Source organism: Thamnophis sirtalis, unplaced genomic scaffold, assembly GCF_051295495.1.
Source record: "Thamnophis sirtalis isolate CommonGarterSnake01/CBP01778 unplaced genomic scaffold, rThaSir2_p1.2 scaffold_7, whole genome shotgun sequence".
Taxonomy (NCBI): Eukaryota; Metazoa; Chordata; class Lepidosauria; order Squamata; family Natricidae; genus Thamnophis; species Thamnophis sirtalis.
The window spans coordinates 25,117,617-25,132,392 of NW_028261387.1; the positions used below are offsets into that span (position 1 = coordinate 25,117,617).

The window sequence follows — 14,776 nt, forward strand, 5'->3', positions numbered from 1 at the left end:
GCTATTGCTATTTCCAACAGAAGAAAGTGTCAAAATAATAGCTTCTTACAAACTAAATTAAATCTGTTGCCCAAGCAGCAAATCAAGGCTTGCATGAAGCTCTAAGGTAGTTATAAAATGCACAGTCATAATTATTTGTAACACAAGGACAGAAAAATGATTCATCACCCAGAGACTAATCATGTTAACTATATTAAATCAATTTGTTTCTGATTTAATCCAATACAGTGTTTCCCTTGTCCACCTATTTTCTTGAACACAATTTTTAAGATGGAACATAAAAAGCCAAGTAAGACTCCAGATTCCAAAGGGCTCTTTAACCAGATATTTGCAATAAGCACCTATATTTGCTTGTTGTATGGCTAATGCTACAGTGTTGCATAAATCCAAATTCCAAAGAAGAGCAGACACAAATCTGACAACTTTGACAGCCTGAAATATAACCCTACCCTTCACTAAAGGTAAAGGTTCCCCTCGCACATATGTGCTAGTTGTTCCCAACTCTAGGGGGCGGTGCTCATCTCCGGTTCAAAGCCGAAGAACCAGCACTGTCCCAAGACACCTCTGTGATCATACCTTCCTACCAAAGTGGTCCTTATTTTTCTACTTGCATTTTTACATGCTTCCAAACTGCTAGGTTGGCAGAAGCTGGGACAAGTAAGGCGCTAGGGATTGCCGAACTGCCAACCTTTCTAATCGACAAGCTCAGCATCTTAGCCACTGAGACACCACATCCCTTAACTATTCTCACTACTCAATAGTAAATCTTGCTGAAACAGTAGGGTCTACAGTAGTCCTCTCTAAATCACAACTGGGACCAACAACTTGGTCATTAAGTGAAGTGATCACTAAGTGAAATCATGACAGTACTTACAATCCTACTTCAACTTTACTTTACTTTATGCACCTACAAAGATTATAAACAGAATGATGGCCATAAAGTTACTTTTTTATATCAACAGTTGTTCAATGAGAACAACCTGTTGTTCTAACTCCTAGTTATTAGAAATACTAAATGCCTAATGCTAAATTTGCTGGAGTAACTACTGGATTACTCAGATTATTTCTTTCAAATTTCAAAAATACTTTGAGAAATATGCATATAGCATTATCTATTTTCAAAAAAAGTTCTTAAACTTACTTCATTTACACCACAATCTTACATGTGCATATACTAAGCTGTAGTATATGCACATGTACTGTACTAAGCCCTATTAAGTTTAGCGAAGTTCACTTTCAGAGAAATGGTGAAGGATTGTAGCTAATTCTAACAGTCCAATAACTTAAAAGCTCTCTGGAGATACTTACAAATTTATTTAAAAGACTGAAAGGATCAAGTAACACTGTGTTAGCAAGAAACACAGAACGCGTTGTTTTATTAGCCTATTACTAGATATACATGAATCAAATGCATCTGTATGAAGGAACAGATATATAACACACAATACAACTGATTCTACCCTGCTGTAAGGCAGGCACTTCGGATCAAAGCGTTTCAAAATGGACAGTCCAAGTGTTATTCCATTCCCCTTTACAAGTCCTTAAGAGTACCGTTTTTTAATCTTTATCTTGCCTGACTGGTATATTTGCCAATAGTCCTAATTTGTCAATACTCAAAAACACAGACCGTAAATAGCAGGCTCAAAACTCTTTAAAAACGGCACATGCCCGCGACTTCCCACCCCACATCCAAAAAAATAAACAGGCCAATCCGTTCACCCCTTCCAAGGGCTACAGATCCACACGCATTTTTTTAAAGAAGTCCGTGCAGATTCCATCTACCACTGGGGAGCCGATCTGGCCGAGATTCGCCTGCATGCAAAGAGACACGTACTGGAATATCTAAATAAATAAATAAAAGGCGAAAAGAAGCCCTCCCTCTCCCCCCCTCCCCGACTTACTTACCACTGTTCGCCCCGATATTCTCCCGCAAAAACTGCCCGCTGGAAAGATGCTTGAGGCCAAAGCTCTTGGCGATCCTCTCGCACACGGTCCCTTTGCCGGATCCCGGGGGACCCAAGACGACGGCTCGTAGAAGCTTGGAAGCCATTGCAATTCTACCTAAGGAGAGAAGAGTCCAAAGTCAAAGCGTCGGGATTCCGGTTAGAAAGGAAGACGGGGACCCCGCACCCGTGCCGACGGCGAGAGAAAAGCAGGACCCCTCTCTCCCACCCACCCCTCAAGACTCAGTTTCCCTAACTTCCCCCTTTATTCCAAGTCAGGGAGCCGTAAGACCACCCCGGCGGGTTTTAAGTCACCGCAAGGACTGGCATAGAAAGGAATCCGGATCGGAGCCCGCGGCGGATTGCTCCCGCGAGTATTATTTCGATGGCGTTGATGAAGCGAAAGTTTTCTTAACTCGCCACCTCCCTGTGTCACCCCTGGACACCGAAGAGGAATGCTTGCCCCTCAGCGGCGGGAGCGCGGAAGGCTGAATGGTGGGTTGTCACTTCCTCCGGATCCCTTTTCCCTCTCCAAAAGCCCAGCAAGATGCGAGTCTGGGAAAGGGCGAAGAACGAGATGGGAAAACGTTGCAAAGTTTAGGCAGAAGGGACCGCCGGGCACTTTCTCTTGAGTTGCACGTGAGCGAGGTCCCCCCCCCCCTTCCTTTCCCCAAAACGCCTCTGAGCGATCAGACGGGTTCCCTGGAATTCATAAGAAAACTTTATTCAGGCTGATTAAAAAAAAGTTAAAACGCCGAAGTTACAAGCATCGGGCTTCTTAAGTATCTCCGGACCGAGATGGTCAGATTTACGGCTCCTGTGCAAAACTTTTAATGACCGATTGCCATCTCATGGACTCGGCTCAGCCCTTCGGCAAAGGCACACACCCGATTGAAAGAGCTCTTCTGTTAAGCAGAAGTAACAAGCGACTCACCCCAGCTTCTCCGAACAACAGAAAGCAAGCGCACAAATCCTAAAGGAAGGGACGGGGGGGGGGGTATAAAAGAATAAGTCCGCAAAATGGCGTTTTTTAAAATAGTCGTCCGATTGTTTCACATATTCGCGATCTTCGTTCGATCCGAAAAGAAAATGCGAGACTCCACAGTTCCTCCTGCGCCTTTAAGAGAAGCGAGAGAGGAGAGAGTGTCTTCGCAAAGGCAAACCGTTTCCAAATTACTCTGCCCAATTGCGCACAGCACCAGCAGGAGCTTCGCTACATCGTAAGGAGGGGAGGAAATCCCACCAGTTGGAGTCAAGAGCCAAACCAACTCCGCCCCCTTCTAAAGCGAGGTGTCTTGGGTTTTGTAGTCCTGAACGGCGCTTTGTCGGGCGCCTTTCAATAAAACTTACCACTTCGTTCGACTACCAGTTCCAGAAAGCCTAACCTAGCTGAATCGCGATCCACCCTTTTCATCCACCTTGCCATAGGACTGGATAGAGAGACTGGAATGTAGGTGTAGTTGGGCCGTGCGGGAAGGGTGGGGCGGCGTCAAGATAGGTGCTGCTGTTTTATAATGTTGCAAACGTTGGAGGAGATGCGTATGTGGGAAGGGGAGAGGGGTTAGCCAGGCAGAATTGAATCAGACGTAACCCTCGTATTTTTTTAAAAAAACATATATATATTTAAAAACTTAACCCTAAAATGTTCTTCCTCAAATAGTTTTTTTTCCCTCCCTTCGTCATTTTTTCCCCTTTTTGGGTAGTCTCTGAAATACATTACTGTCCTGGCAAGGAAATGGAAGGAAGTGATGTTTAATAAGAATGAATAGGGAGTCCAGGATGATTGGTGGAAGCGTGTTTCTTAAGCGTGTTTCTTTAGAAGCCTGTTTAAACCTGTTTGCTTTTTCTGTAAGGTGATTTCCAAAGTTTGCAAAGGAATAAAAATGCAGGTGCTTGCTAGAGAATGTGAAGAAACTGTTTAACACTTTTATAGGCCAACCTCCAAATTTGTCTCTGAAAATACAATCCAGATTGGTTGTTCACCTCACCTTTATTAGTTTATAAGTAACTCAAGGCAGCAAACATGCATAAAATCTCTTCCTCCTTTTTTCCTCACACCAACACCCTAAGGTGGGTTGGGCTGAGATAAAGTAACTGGCCCAAAGTCACCTACCTGGCTTTCATGCCTAAAATGGGACTAGAACTCGGTCTCCTGGGTTCTAGGCCAGCACCTTAACCACCACACTAAATTTGTGCAAAAGAGAGATGTGTAACACTTGGTGGCCCAAAGTCTTTCAGAAAACAATAGGATGCCATGTCTAAAAAAAACCAATAGTGGCTAAATTGGCCCCACGATGTAAGAACAGATAAATTATTCTATGTAATAATTTCCATACACTATCATTAAAATCAGATTTTTAAAAACATGTTAGACTGAAGGGGTTTTTTGTTTCTGCAACTTTTACAGAAATAGTACTTATCCATTGCATGAAAATCTAACTCTCTTGAAAAATCTATAATGTGTGGGAGGGAGACACAGGGCAGAGAGCAGCATCTCTGGTCAGTGCAGGGGGCGTGGCCAACACTGACGTCTCGTGTACAGACACAGAGCTGCTCTCTCCTGCATGCCACACTTGTGCACAATTCATCATCAGGTTCTTGGTTCTAGGCTGTTCATACTTTTTCATTGCAATTCATGTTAGCTCGTCATTCTTCAACCGTTATGTTATGGCTCCGCGAAAGTGCATTAATTCGCCAGACAGTTTCTGTTTCATCTGTGGTGAATATACAGTGTTGAAGCAACAGCAGAATATTACAGAAAAAAGTATACTTTGCATACTTTGGACTAAAAATTGGAGATCAAGATAAAGTTTGGGCACCTCATAAAGTGTGCAAACGGTATGTTGATGACCTCTGAAACTGGTTCAAGGGTAAGAAAAAATCTTTCCGTTATGGAATTCCTATGGTATGGCGAGAGCAAAAGAACCATAGTGATGACTGTTACTTTTGTTCATGTGATGTGAAAGGGTTTAATTCCAAATGGAAGTATTCCATTTTATACCCCAATCTTCACTCAGCAATTCATCCCATCCCCCATGGTACAAGTATACCAGTACCCAAGCCCGCTGCTATCTTGGAAGAGATACCTAGCTCCAATGAAGGTGAAGTCATACCTGAACCAGATGACGAATCAAGTTCTGACTTTGAAGATGATACAAGACCAAAATTGTTTTCTCAGGAGGAGATGAATGATTTGGTAAGAGACTTGAATCTTCCCAAAGATGCCGCTGAGTTACTTGGATCAAGGCTGAAAAGCAGGAATTTATTGTTGCCAGGAGTGTCATCTTCATGATTCAGATATCGTGAAAAGGAGTTTGTTCCTTACTTCGCCCAGGAAGACAAGTTGGTTTATTGCATCGATGTTGAAGGTCTGATGGGTCAATTTAAAATCTAATATGATTCAGAGCAATGGCATCTTTTTATAGATTCTTCAAAAAGAAGTCTCAAAGCAGTTTTACTCCACAACAGTTTTTACACTCCCATACATGTAGGTCATTCCGTACACTTGAAGGAAACCTACAAGAACTTGGAATTGGTTCTTCATAAACTTAAATATGAAGACCATGGTTGGCAAGTGTGTGGGGACTTGAAGATCTTGTGCATGCTGCTCGGGCAACAAGCTGGGTATAACAAATACCCTTGTTTTCTGAGTCTATGGGACAGCCGAGACCTACAAAATCACTGGACCAAAAAGAATTGGCAGCCGAGGGTGCTAACAGTCGGTAAAAAAAATGTCCTCCAAGAAACTTTGGTACCTTCCCATAAAGTTATTCTACCATCTCTCCACATAAAATTGGGATTGATGAAGCAATTAGTAAAATCACTTCCAAGAGATGGAGAATGCTTCAAATATTTGGTCACCAAGTTTCCATGCCTGTCGGAGGCAAAATTGAAGGAAGGTGTCTTCGTCGGACCAGACATTAGAAGGCTTATAGTTGATCAAGAGTTTGTCAATACCATGACGGATCCTCAAAAAGAAGGATGGATTGCATTTAAAGAAGTCATACAGAAACTTTTAGGCAATAACAAAGATCCTCACTACAAAAAGATCGTTGGAAGAATGCTGAAAGCATTTCAAGCTTTAGGTTGCCTGATGAGTTTGAAAGTACATTTCCTCCAGTTACACCTTGACTACTTTCCTGAAAATTTGGGAGCTGTGAGTGAGGAACAAGGTGAACAATTCCACCAAGACATTAAAGAGATGGAAAGGAGATACCAGGGAAAATGGAGCATTACAATGATGGATGCTTCAGAGAGACATTCCAGATGCTACTCACAAGCGTAAATACACCAAGAGGAGCCTCACAAGGAAGAAGAGTTGAGTTTAGTGTGTGCAAGTGAGTTCATTTCAGTTCAAAAAAGGATTTTCATGAAAATATTGTAATAAAACTTTAATTTTATAAGTCTATTTCCATTTATTTTGAGGTATTGCCTTATTTAACATAGTTACCTAAATTGTCAGGAAACGTGATGTCCTATGACAAAATGGAGGTCATTTTCGGATTCAGCGCACCAAAAAACAAAGATTACATGGAATAACCAAAACAGCTCTCGAAAATTTTTTTTTTGCAGACCTGTCAATTAACTTTGACTACTCTTGAATTTAGGATGAAGTTCTTAGGTGCTGAGAGTTTTATTTCTGTAGTGACTGAACAGAGTCAAACCCAATGTATTAAAGGAAGAGCAAAAAGTTTTAAGATGCTTATCCTTGAAAACAACCATATGACTTCATGTTCAATCTTGTAGAACTATTGGTCATGTAAAAATGCGAGATTTTTTTCTATTTTTTAATTACTCTGAACAAAACAAAGGATTGCAGCCTTTTAAAAAGCGTTTATGTTTTTGTTATACAGGTAGTCCAACATTTCTGTTAATTGAGGCACATATTAAGTGAGTTTTGCACCACTTTACGACCTTTCTTGTCACAGTTGTTAAGTGCATCACTGCAGTTGATAAGTTAGTAACCCAATTGTTAAGTGAATCTGGCTTCCCCATTGACTTTCCTTGTTCGAAAGTGGCAAAAGGTGATTACATGACCTTGTAACAAGGCAACGGTCATAAATATGAACCAGTTGGCCAAGCATCTGAATTTTGATTGCATGATTATGGGGAAACTGCAAAGATCATAAGTGAAAAATGGTCATAAGTCACTTTTTTCTGGGTCATTGTAACTTTGAACAGTCATTAAATGGACTACCTGTAAATATAGTGTTTTTGATAAAGAGAATTTGGGCCTTGGAATGTAGGATTCACTCACGTATATTGTTCATAAAATAAACTTTGATAGTAAATAATGGTAGACCATGGAGCTGGAGCTGTAAACTGACAATCACAGTGGATATAGTGGGTTGATGATGCACACAAGTAGGGATGTAACTGAAGCTAAATTATAAAACCTCAGTTGTTCTTTTTTAATTCCACCTTTGTTATTTTTATGAATAATTCAAGGAGGCAAACACACACCTTTCACCTATTTTACCCACAACAACAACAACCCTCAATGTGAATTGAGTTGGACTAAGAGAGAGAGGGAGAGAGAGACTGGCCTAAAGTCACCTAACCAGCTTTCATGCCTAGGGCAGGATTTAGTCTCCTGGTTCCTAGTCCATAGCCGTAAATACAAAACCAAACTTATTCCAGAAATCATACTCACTTCATTTCTAGTCTGGTGACATAACCACTAGACCAAAGTGGCACTCTACAGTTCTTACTGTTGCTCTTTTCCTGTTACAATTCTTACTAGAAAGGTAGCACTTATAAGAGTTTATTGCTTTATGAACTTCTCTCATAAATTGATTATAAACATTTGGCAAGCTGACAAATGTCAAGTAGATTGCTGTCTAAACTTCCATTCATAAAATAAAAGAAAGTTCCATTAAGCCAAACAGGGTAGCCCTATGCGTGTTTGTTCCAATCAGAGCAGAACAGAATAACAAATTTGGAAGGGACCTTGGAGGTCTTATAATCCAACCTGCTACTCAAGCAGGAAATCCTATACCCATGATCCTATACCTGTGGCACGCAGAGCCCTCTCGGTGGGCTCATGAGCCATCGCCCCAGCTCACCTCCACTGCACATGCAGTGGAGCGCCTCCTGCCAGCCAGCTGGTTTTCGGGTCTCTGCTGTGCATGCACGGGGGAGGAGCACATGCGGGAGATGTGCCGCATGCATGGGGGTGCATGTACGGGGGTAATGCATGCGTGTGGTCGTGTGTGCATGTGCTGGGGATCCCACATGCATGCTTATGGAAGGGTTGCGCACGCATGCATGAGGGGCAGGAGGCATGGATGCAATGCATGCACGCTTTCAGCACACAGCAACAAAAAGCTTAGCCATCACTGTCCTATGCTGTGTCAGACAAATGGCTGTCCAATCTCCTTTTAAAACTCTCCAGTGATGGTGCACCCATAACTTCTGAAGTTCCCACATAATTCCCACTGATTGATTGATTCTTCCTAGAGACATGTACATTTGATACACTTCCATGTTTCTGATTTTTAAAAAGGCCCATTTGCTAAAGGTCTTATTCAATTTTTAAAAATATATGCTGCATTTATGAGTCTTTTTTTAAAGAAAATAGTTTAATAGTTTAAGTCCTGAGACCTAATGTTGAAACACTGCCCATTTCTGAGCTGGATATATAACAAAAAATATATAAAAATATTTTATAGCACCATAAACGTGCATGGTATTTCCCATTCACTCCAAAATATGTGTTTTTGCACTGAGAAGCTTATAGCTGAATTGTGGACTCTCCAAAGAAGAAACGTCAGTGAGCATGTCGGAATGAATTTTTCGTGCGTATGAAAGTTTTTTATACGTGTTAAAACAAGTGCTGGGCTGACCAATGTCTGTGATTTTTGTGTGAATAACCACTCGCGAAGAGCTTTCTATCTTCTGCCCTGTTGCTATGCTTTCTAGTAGCAACCATCCACTCTTCGGAGTATCCTATTGACAAACGCAGCGTATAACGCCAACCGGTTCAATATCTTCAAGATGCGAAGAAAAAGAAAACCCATTTTCTCTCTCAGGATCTGCAATTCAGAAAAACTGGCTTTTCGATATCACTCCCTCAATACGGTCCTGCTCCCAACACCGTGCGGGCGATTTCCCAACCAAGTCTCTTCTTCGATCGTCCGAATTCGTTACAAGTTTGCAGAACTCGCTCCGGATCGGAATGGGAACAAACAAAACAAAACGTCGGGTCAAGTCGAACCGGTTCTATTTCGAGGCCATCAGAAAACTGTCAAGCATCCGTGACAGTCACTGGGGGCAGAGGATGCAGACGATACCCTCCACGCGCGTTCTCTCCGCCGTCATCCGAAACTCTCCCGCTTGGGGAAAAGGAAAGCGAGACTTAAAGACGCGCCGTCTGCCTCGCCCAGAAGTTACTTCGCTCGCCCCCGCTCTCCGGCTTTCCTCTTTCTTTTATTCCCCCCCACACACCCCTCCCACAGTCACGGAACCCGGAAGTTTGTGTGTGAGCGCGTCTTTCTGCGTGGTGGTTGGCGTTTCGTTTCGTTTCTCTTTTTTTTTAATTTCTATCACATGGCAGCGTGCGAGAGAGATACAATAAAAACAGAAAAATGGCGACAGTCACGTTGTGGCGACTCTGTGCTGCGTCATTAGATAATCTTCGCGCAAAGAAAGCTAAAGAACAAAGACGAGAGAGAGCGCGAGGGGGGTGGAAAGCAGCGCATCTGGAAAGGTGGGTGGGCGAGAGGCAGAGGCTTGCCCAGAGCGCGCGGGGAGCCGACGGGCGGGCGGGAGCGCGCGGGGGGAGGGAGACGATTAGGGAGGGAGGGGGGAGGTGAGCGAGCGCGTTTATTGCAGGGCACCGGGGTTGGCATCCCAACTCTTTTATTTTTTTTCCCCCCCTCCATCCGCCCGCTCGCGAATTCGGCTTCACGGAGCCTCGGGGGAAAGTCCTGCGAGAGGTTGGTGGGTTTTGACGCGAGGGGGGCAAAAAGCTTGTATTTGTCTCGGGGAGGAGGGGCGGCGGCGGCAAGCTCCGGCGCGAGGTGTCGATGCCTGTCCCTCCTTTCCCCCCATCCTTCTGCTTTAATAAACGCGACCCGCAGCTGAGCGAGCAAGCGGGTTTTTGGCGAGCTGAGCGTTTCCCTTCGCAGTTGAGGATTCTGCGCTCTAACTACTAGGCGTCCGGGCGACCGCCGGCGCGCTTTGGCTAAAGGGAGCCCATGTTCGGTTTTTGCCTTTTCTTGGGATCGCGAATGGGGGGGGGGGTGTTAAAAGACCGAAGAGAGGCTCGGGCCCGGGACTGGAGGGGGACCCGTCCCATCCCTGGCATATGATATAACCCCTCGTCCTCGAATGGATGCTTCTGAGGAGAGAGGTTTGCTCGGCGACCGCTTGACCGGCGGGCTGGAGCGAGCGAGGAAAGGGAGGGCAGTGCGGGGAAAGGAAGGCGTCCACTCCGGAGGGCGTCGTGGTGCCTCTTAAAATGTGGCGCACTATTATTTTCCCTCAGATTCCTGGCCCGGTTCCTTTCCAAGTCAAGTGATTGTAAATATAGCCCGGGTGTTGTTTACATGAAACCATCCAGGGGGAGGAGCGCAGAGAGGAGGAAGAGGAAGGCGGAGGAGGCTTCCCAGGCTGGCAGGGGTGAGTTATCCCTAAAAGGAGGAGCTACCAGTTAACACTGAGGGCCGGAGGCTCGGACCATTGGTGTCGGTATGCGCGCTGGTGGCGAGCGCCTCCTTCGCCACTGGTGGCTGCCCTCCGCGCTCCTGCTGTGGTCGAAGTGCCTGCCTGGCGGGCGACTCCAGTTGCTGTGTCCGGGCTTGGCTTGTCCTCCAAAATGATCTCGGCCTTTTCTTTTTTTTTCCCCCCTCTAAGTCCGCTCATTTCGGTTTTGAACTGCTGAGGTATGGAATGGCTTAGCCGGGGCTTCCCACCAATAAAGCAGCTGCACCTGCCGGGTCTCTGGGTGTGATCAAATAGCAATAGCACTTAGACTTGTGTACCGCTTGGTAGTTTTTACAGCCCTCTCTAAGCGGTTTACAGAGTCAGCCTATTGCCCCCAACAGCCTGGGTCCTCATTTTCTCCCTTGGACCTTTCCAGATTTATGGACCTGCGGATTCCTGTGTTCCCAGCCAGCATGGTTTTCCCTAGTGCAGTGGTTGCCAACCAGTGGTCCGTGTACCACTGGTGGTCAAAAAATTTAGTGGTCCGCAGAAAAAATATGTGCATTTTGCACTAAACACTGTTTATCTTTTTTTAAAATTTCTATTAGTGGTCCACGGGATTTAAAATTATGAATTTAGTGGTCCCTGAGGTCCAAAAGGTTAGTGAGCCCTGCTCATAACAATTAAAATTTCCCAATGCATTCCTTTGGAAAAGGGCATGATTTTAGACTTTTACTGGTTGTTCCATCTTAAAATCCTTTCCCGCCTCCTTCCTGGCCTCATGACCCCAAAGTGAATGAAAAGAATTGGAATTGGCTTGGAAAGAATTACAGAAGTTGTGTTCTACATGGGTTCCCTACCTTGTTATTCTTTCCAGTCCAGCAAAATCCAGGAAAGAGATTACATAAAGAGACTAGGGACTTTGTTTATCAACAGGATAATATTTGGAAAACAAACTGGATTGGCAGGAAATTCCAATAGAAGAACTGAGAGTTTGAATAGGGACTGGATCTGGACAAGAACTGCAAATCCCTAATATATCCCAATGGAAGTAGTAGTTGGGCGCTGGGCTCAGAATGTGGTTGGCTCCTCATTCTAAGCCCCCTCCTTCCCAAAGTGTAGCTGTAATTTAAGGCCTTGGGAAGAATTCCAGAAGCCATGCTTTTCATGTTTCTCATAAATTTTGCCTTCGCAATACATTTTTACCATTAGCCTATCCTAGCAACCTAGTGAATGCATGATTGGGCTGTAATAAGTATCATTATGTCTCAGTAACTTTTTTTTTTCTGTATCGCACTTTCCTCACAATTGAGATGAAGTGCTAACTCACCCATTTTGGAATCCTCAAAGGGCTCTGTACAATAAGCATTAAAAACTACTATCCCCATACAGATCTCTAGCCTCATTGCCTGTGATTAAAATCATTGCCAATCATCTAACTTCCTGTAAGGAACTATGCAAGTTTTATATACCTTGAGACAGTCCTAGCTGATGTTAGAATGAGTGGAAATCTACTACTTAATCTACTACAGCTAATTTGCCTCACTCATGGGCAGAAATGAAGCGAAAGTGATATAACAAAAATGTAGCAAGCAAAGTGACTTTTGTCACTTACTCAGTTAACTATAAGTAGAGAAAGGACATAAAGTCTTGGCATGTTACAGAAAAAAACCTGACATGCTGACTGATCCTAGGTATATTTGCTCAGATTTCAATACAATAAGAGACCTATTTTTGTGTTTACAATTGCAGGCTTAACCCTAAACTTGTTTTAATCTGCGGCATCCCTGTAGTATCTTTCCATCACCCACTGATTTGGCATTGGTTTTTAGGCCTGAGCTGCTGCACCTTCTAGAAATCAACTACTATATCTAAACAAGTCTGAATTAATTAATACTTGTCGTTCTGATGTTAAAAAGTAAGGGATGTAAGTAGTCCCCAGAAATATTAACTCAAAAATCCAGTTGACATTTCCATTTTCTCTTACTATTCTGTTGCAGTTCATACTTCTATGCCTGACAACTTGCATCTCACTATCTTATGCATCTCATCTCTGTTATCTCTTCTGGTTACGTTTTGCTTTATAACATGGTTTTTAAAAAATAAATCTAGCAAAGAGAAGGATTGTCCAGGGCCTCCCTTGTTCATATCTCAAAGCAGAAGTGCTGGGATTGTAATGCTGGGATTGTTAGATCCAATTTTTCGCTTCACAATGATGGAATAGGTTATATTTTAACAAAATATAGGAGTGTTTGTTCTCTCTGGCCGGTAAGTAACAAAAGTCCAGGTCTATGACCTTGATTCTTTTATTGCAGCATCTGTGGTTTTGATGGAACTTTTTTGTAAATACAGAGAAGTTCTAAATGTATTTGCGAATAGAATTTGACTTCTCTATTAGTCTTATTTCTCCCTCCCTCTCTCTGTTACCCCCAATAGGCAGTGAAGAAGTAAAGATGCCTTATGCCTTTTTCTGAGGAATACAGCTCCTACTGTTGCCAGCGTCAAATCTGTAAGCATTTCTCTGTGGGCTTGTTTGTTTGGGCTATGAGGCTTTGATGGAAAAGAAACTAGGATTGCATGTCAGCTATGACTGACAGTAATAAGATGCTTGTGAGATGAATGTGTTGAATTATATATGTTTAGTAGTCTTGACAAGACAAGTATCATTTGGGGTAGATGAGACTTCTGTCTCTCACAGAATTCTTAAGCAAATATTAAAAATAATATAGTTGAAGACAGTGGTATTTTTAAAAGCAGAGTCTAGCAAGAAATATGTACAACATTTTGCAGATAGATGGTGCAGTTGAGATTTAGGATGTGAATATGATTTTGTGATTTATCCGTTTCCGTATGTTTTGCTCTTTATCTGCAAACAGTGGTCTTTTTAATTCTGCAGTCTAATGTGTACTTAACTTAAAGTATTTCTAAGTAAACATGCTAGGCTTGGCTTGTATGTTGTGGATCTTGAATGGGTAAGATGTAATCCATAGCTTGGTTACAGTCTTTCAAAAAAACACTTTTTATCTCCTTCAGCATCTATTGCCTAGAAAGAGAAGAGTGGAAATCAGATATGGGAAATCAGAGCAAACAAAAGACAACTAAGTAAAAATATAACAATATGTAAATATTTAGGTAAATATTTATAATTTAGATAAAATATTTATGTAAAAATATAGTAATAAGTAAATATTTAAAGGGACTTGGGGGCTCAGTAGCTAAGACGCTAAGCTTGCCGATCAGAAAGGTTGGCAGTTCAGTGGTTTGAATCCCTAGCACTGTGTAACAGGGTGAACTCCCATTCGAAGGCATGTAAAAATGCAAGTAGAAAAATAGGAACCACCATTGGTGGGAAGGTAACAGCGTTCTGTGCACCTTCGGCACTTAGTCATGACCACGGAGACGTCTTCGGACAGAGCTGGCTCTTCAGCTTTGAAACAGAGATGAGCACTACCCCCTGGAGTCGGAAACGACTAACACATATGTGTGAGGGGAACCTTTACCTTTACCTAAATATGAGAGCCATTTTGATCTAGTGGTTAAGGCACAAGGCTAGAAAGTGAGAGATGGTGAGTTCAAGTCCTGCCTCCACTGCACAGAGAGGTTGGTGTTCACCAGCTTGAGTTATTTGTAAAAATAATAAAGGTAGAATTGTGTGTGTGTGTGTAATGAAAATAAAAAATGTAGAATAAAGAAATCTTAATGACTGACTTATTTTAAGATGGAAATTTTTCAGAAATTAAATTGGCCAAAAGGATTTAATTTTTTTTTTGTAAACAGAAAACAATGGGAGAGATCTAGCTAATTAAGTTTATAGAAAAATGCATTGGCTTTGATTATGCTTACTTAATGCCTGTTCTTAAAACAATAATGTTGCAATGTGTACATCTGTATTTTTCACCCCTAATTAATTTACCAGCTTCAGATCTATAGATTTTCTTTTTCTTTTCTCTTTTCATAGCATCTACAGTGCTTTCAGGCCTTAATAATACTAAATAGCATAGGCATAGATGGTTAAATTACATAGCACAGGCATAGATGGTTAAATTGAGAACACCTTCTGCTCAAACTTCCCTGAAATGAGTCAATTATTTTAGTAGAGCTTGTACTCAAGTTCACAGTGGATAATGTTTCATATTTTGGTCAAGGTTACAGGGAATTCTTTCTAATCACACTCTAATGCATTTCCA

General features: G+C 42.5%; 1 protein-coding gene and 1 long non-coding RNA gene across 13 annotated transcripts in view; one reads left to right on the forward strand and one right to left on the reverse strand.

Moving 5' to 3' along the window:
* AK4 (adenylate kinase 4) overlaps window positions 1-14,776 on the reverse strand; it is a 139,980-nt gene that overhangs the window by 27,281 nt on the left and 97,923 nt on the right. Inside the window, exons 2-3 of one of the 7 annotated variants that reach the window (XM_087719537.1) lie at window positions 2,259-2,333; window positions 1,906-2,061 (exon numbers count right to left, since the gene is read on the reverse strand). In XM_087719537.1, coding sequence (XP_087575663.1) covers window positions 1,906-2,050 — 145 coding nt within the window. In that variant the 5' untranslated portion in view covers window positions 2,051-2,061; window positions 2,259-2,333. Of the gene's footprint in view, window positions 1-1,905; window positions 2,062-2,258; window positions 2,334-2,406; window positions 2,550-2,877; window positions 3,170-14,776 lie in introns of those variants that run through there. The other 6 variants (XM_087719542.1, XM_087719541.1, XM_087719536.1 and 3 more) reach the window with 6 other exon arrangements.
* The window catches only part of LOC106553052 (uncharacterized), a 33,725-nt gene continuing 27,572 nt past the window's right edge, over window positions 8,624-14,776 (forward strand). For 2 of the 6 annotated variants that reach the window (XR_015697255.1, XR_001313831.2), the window contains exons 1-3: window positions 8,624-9,651; window positions 10,432-10,565; window positions 13,026-13,721. This is a non-coding gene — a long non-coding RNA (uncharacterized LOC106553052). The remainder of the gene's footprint in view (window positions 9,652-10,431; window positions 10,566-13,025; window positions 13,722-14,776) is intronic. The other 4 variants (XR_015697257.1, XR_015697258.1, XR_015697256.1 and 1 more) reach the window with 4 other exon arrangements.